This window comes from Capsicum annuum, chromosome 9 (genome assembly GCF_002878395.1).
Source record: "Capsicum annuum cultivar UCD-10X-F1 chromosome 9, UCD10Xv1.1, whole genome shotgun sequence".
NCBI classification, from domain to species: domain Eukaryota; kingdom Viridiplantae; phylum Streptophyta; class Magnoliopsida; order Solanales; family Solanaceae; genus Capsicum; species Capsicum annuum.
This window is the reverse complement of record NC_061119.1, coordinates 193,074,587-193,079,391: the sequence shown is the minus strand read 5'-3', so window position 1 is coordinate 193,079,391 and position 4,805 is coordinate 193,074,587. Positions and strand designations below refer to the sequence as shown.

At 35.2% G+C, this 4,805-nt stretch overlaps 1 protein-coding gene across 1 annotated transcript; it reads right to left on the bottom strand.

Annotated features, from left to right (window-relative positions):
- Positions 1–2,020: 2,020 nt before the first annotated feature.
- On the bottom strand, positions 2,021–2,986 carry LOC124887440 (putative F-box protein At1g47730). Its single transcript, XM_047397155.1, is given in 2 exon segments — positions 2,021–2,429; positions 2,432–2,986. Coding segments are annotated over 2 exon segments (861 nt in total). The 3' UTR covers positions 2,021–2,123.
- Positions 2,987–4,805: the final 1,819 nt, after the last annotated feature.

Sequence of the window (4,805 nt, the reverse complement as noted above, 5' to 3'; positions counted from 1 at the left end):
CACTGTCCGACGAGGGTTGATGAGGTGGATAAGTATGTCAGATAAGGGCCCCACCATTCTCGTATAGGGGATATTATCAGATGAGGATCGCCACAGCTTGTCCTTATCGGTGGCGCGGAATTGACACCCTTCCAATTGGGGTTACAGATTGGACCCTAACTCAGCCATAATGGCGTATCAGGGGCATGTCGGTTAGATAACTACTTCCCACAGTTTCATGTTACAAAATCAGGACTGTCAAATACAATCAATCAGTCTCAGTAATAGAACTTAGATAGTTCTTCAGATTTCAAGAATGTCAGATACAATCAGCTCAGATACAGTACGAAATTCAGATAATTCCATCAGATTCAGGACTCTCAGATACAGTCACTCATGTTATGAGTTATATTCAGATTCAGTAATCATGTTATCACAGTATTAGTGTCAGTTGTTATGTATCATGCATGTATTCTCACGCTCATGATAGTTAGTCAGTTATTATTATTGTTCATACATATGAACCCCATGCATTCAGCCTACCTCACATCCATACTAGTACATTCAAAGTACTAACGCATTTGCTCTATGGTGTCTTATACCATAGGTTCAGAGATACGAACTCCAGACAACAGTAGATTCTAGATATCCGCAGACAGAGTTAGAAGTGAGTCCTCATCTTTTGAGGACATGTTTATTTTTTCTATTATCTCATTAATCAGTTTTTTAGGTGGTGTTAGATGGAGACATGTCCCATCAACTCCTTACACAGACAGTTCAGTCAGTTAGAGGCTTTCTAGACTATCATATTTCAGACTTCAGTATGTTCAATTTTGTTTTGGGTGTTCTATTACCCCACACAGATGTTATATCATTCAGACCATGTTCAGTATTGAATATTATGGCCTTTCAGTTCATGTTTCCACATTATAAAGTATTTTATGCAGTATACAGGTACAGATATCAGTCATGGGTGAGCTTGTGGTCCTTCAGGGTCATGAGCACCGTGTAGCATTTCGAGTACCAAATTTGGGGCGTTACATATATATAGTGTATATTGGAAAAAAATTAGTTTTTGACTGGGTTTGATTGGATTTTTAATTGGGTTTAGTTGGGTTAGATTGGGTTAGGCTAAGTAGGCCGGTTCAGAATTGTTTTTAAAAATTTTACTGTTGAACCCGGACCCAGTCTGGCCCACTTAACTACAACCCGGACCGACTCGACCCACAACCTGGCTAAACTTAATGGGCGGTTTCTGGGTTGGCCCGTCCCGGCCCACTTAACACCCTTACACAAATATCTACTACTTATGTTAGACCTCAAATTTCAAAAATCGTTCTTTCTTTTTTAAACTCTTACCGAATCAAACTACCTCATATAAATTGAGATAAAAGAATTACTATATAATAAAGTTATAGTACTTTATAAATAATTAAGACTACAATTAATTTGTGGGAAAAAAAATTCTTTTAAGAGTATAAAGCTTATTGAATTGTTTTAAAATGCGCGGTGGCATAAAAACCATACTAGCTTACTTTTTTTTTGCTTTTTCATTCGATGTCTGGTAGTTTTATTAGGGTTCCAACTAATCTGAATACAAGGGATACTCTGTAGGTAGAGTTCCCAACAAGATTTTCTCCATATTGAGATCAGCTCAAATTTGAGACCTCTAGTTAAGGATGCTCAGTCTCATCACTGCACCAAACCTATATTGCTTCATATTTATTTGAAGTTTAAAAAATTGAGGCATAAAAATTATACCAAGATGAAGGTTCAAATAGTTAATCAATTGACTAATAAGATCCTCCGTTCAAAAAGACATTCAAGACAAGTATGATCACTCAATAAAAAAATCTTAAACATACTAAACTATGAATACATAACCTACTAGGATATTTAACCATCCACCTGTATATAATACACTAGAAGTTATTTCAAGGACCAAATACTCTCCACAAGATTTAGCCAAACATCAACATGTATAGAATTGATCAAAGGATTCTTCACAAGGAATTTTTGTTCGTAATTTCTCTTTCTGGTGATTATTCTCCATCCTTTCTTTTCAATGCCTCTCTCCTTTTGGATTATTGATACAATATAAATTGCAAGGAAATTGAGATATATTTGCAAACTCTGGTGGTAGATCAATTGTTTGCTTCACCTGTTTCACTAGTACCACTGAGAATATATAAAACAATTGTTCCACGTTTAAAATATACGTGACCTAAAAGTGCAACTTGACCCTTCATATCTCCTATTCTTGGATTAGATTCTTCAAACCTCACTGTCCATTCCCCAACAGGGAAAGGAATCATTCTAATAAACTTTTCATCTCCAACACTGAATGCAGCTATGTCACATGCATAATGATTTACACAATAAATGACCCTGTTGATATAAACACAATTGTTACTCATGGGACAAAAGTAAATTTAATGGTGCAATCGAAGGAAATCTCTCTCCACGACTTGTCTATTCCAATGGTGAAAATCCAATATCTCCATTTACGATTCTCAATGTGTGCCTTGAGTACTTTATGTTTTTCGGTGATGGGATCAAAAACAAGGGTGCAAGTAATTGATGTTATACTGTCACTCGTTCTCTTATGTTGTTGATAAGGAAGAAGGACATGTTTTGTGAAAGGATTGCAAATAGAGACATCTTCAACGGAGTTCCATAGACAAACTAGGCCATTGATTGATTGCATCTTTCGAAGATGGCAAAAACATGGTTGATCCAAGTATTGAATGGGACAAGTAGCTAAGTCTGGATCATGTTCTTCGCTTTTCGATAAATTATAATATGACATCTCTACCGGATTAACGAGGAATTGAGTGACAATACTTTTTTGATGTGATTCAATGAGTAAGGGTTCCGATGTAAGGGAGTAAAAGGATTTTGAAATACAACTAAAACGTATTAAAGCCTTGGCTGGAAGCTTTTTCAGAATTTCAACGACAAGCTCGTGCGAGATGCATGCAACAATACTGCTATTGATCTGTTCCATGAATGTGTGGTTGTGATTTACGATTATATTATTACGTTGGAAGTGCAAGCAAAGATTGAAATATATAAAAAGTAATGGTATATATAAAGGTGTTTTTGGGTTGGACTTGGTTTTTGCGAAGAGTTAATTAGGTACACTCCATGTCATTGTAGGATTCCTCTGTCAATTTATCTGACATCGATTTAGCATAAAGCTTAAGGAAAAAAAAAGACTTTTCAATTTTTTGGTCTAAAACAAACATTAGACGAATATGAATGTAAATCATTTCATTAAGGTGGAAAAAGAATTTTTAAATTAAATTATTTCTAATTATAGGATTGATATTTTTTGGGGAGGAATAAAAAAGTGTGGCACTTGATACAGAGAGTATATATCATTACGTTATGACAAATAACTGTAGGAACTAATTATTTTCTATTATAAAACAAGAAAGAGTAAAGAAGAAGAGTAGAGAGAATAGAGAGAGTAATTCTTATTTCTTCTCTTGAGGGATGATTTACATGAAGGAAGTCCTTCTATTTATAGGGGGAATTTGCCCCTAGTTTCACACTAAAAGACAAATACATCAAATCCTGATAGACATCAAATATATCTTGACATATCTTAATAGACATTCACTATAATTGATATATATCATAACACTCCCCCTTGAATGTCTAAGAATACGCATATCATTAAAAACCATACAAGAAAAACCCAGTGGGACAAAACCTCATAAGGAAAAAAGAGTACAACGCGAATTAACTCCCCCTAATAAGAACATCTTTGAATCTTTGCATTCCGATCTTGTGCACCATCTTCTTGAAAGTTGCAGTTGGAAGAGACTTGGTAAATAAATCAGCCACATTGTCACTTGAACGAATCTTTTGTACATCAATATCACCATTCTTTTGGAGCTCATGTGTATAGAAGAGCTTTGGCGAAATGTGTTTCGTTCTATCTTCTTTTATGAATCCACCTTTCAGTTGTGTTATGCATATTGCATTATCTTCATATAAAATTATGGGTACTTTGTTACATTTCAAGCCATATTTTTCTCGAATGAGATGTATTATGGACCTCAACCACACATATTCTCTGATTGCTTCATGAATAGCTATAATCTCAGCGTAATTCGATGAAGTGGCTACGATAGACTGCTTTGTTGATATCCAAGATATGGCAGTACCCCCACATATGAATACATAGCCTATTTGAGACCGAGCTTTATATGGATTCAATAAGTACCCAGCATCAGCATAACCAACAAGATCGAAACTGTAATCTTTAGAATAAAATAAGCCCAAATTGGTAGTCCCCTTTAGATATCGTAATATGTGTTTGATCCCATTCCAATGTCTCCTAGTAGGAGCAGAACTATACCTTGCTAGCAAATTTACTGAAAAGACAATATCAAGCCTTGTAGTATTTGCAAGATACATTAGTCCATCAATTGTACTAAGATATGGTATTTCAGGACCAAGGAGTTCCTCATTCTTTTCTTGAGGTCGGAATGGATCCTTATTCACATCAAGTGATCGAACAACCATCGAAGTATTTAATGGATGTGCTCCATCCATATAGAATCGTTTCAACACCTTTTCTATGTAGGTAGATTGATGAACAAAGATATCGTTTGTCAAATGCTCAATTTGCAAACCAAGGCATAACTTTGTCTTTCCGAGATCTTTCATCTTAAATTCTTTCTTTAGCTAATCAATTGCCTTTTTAAGCTCTATTGGCGTTCCAATAAGGTTTATGTCATCGACATAGAAAGCAAGTATAACAAACTCTGACGTTATTTTCTTTATGAAAACACATGGGCAAATTTCATCATTCG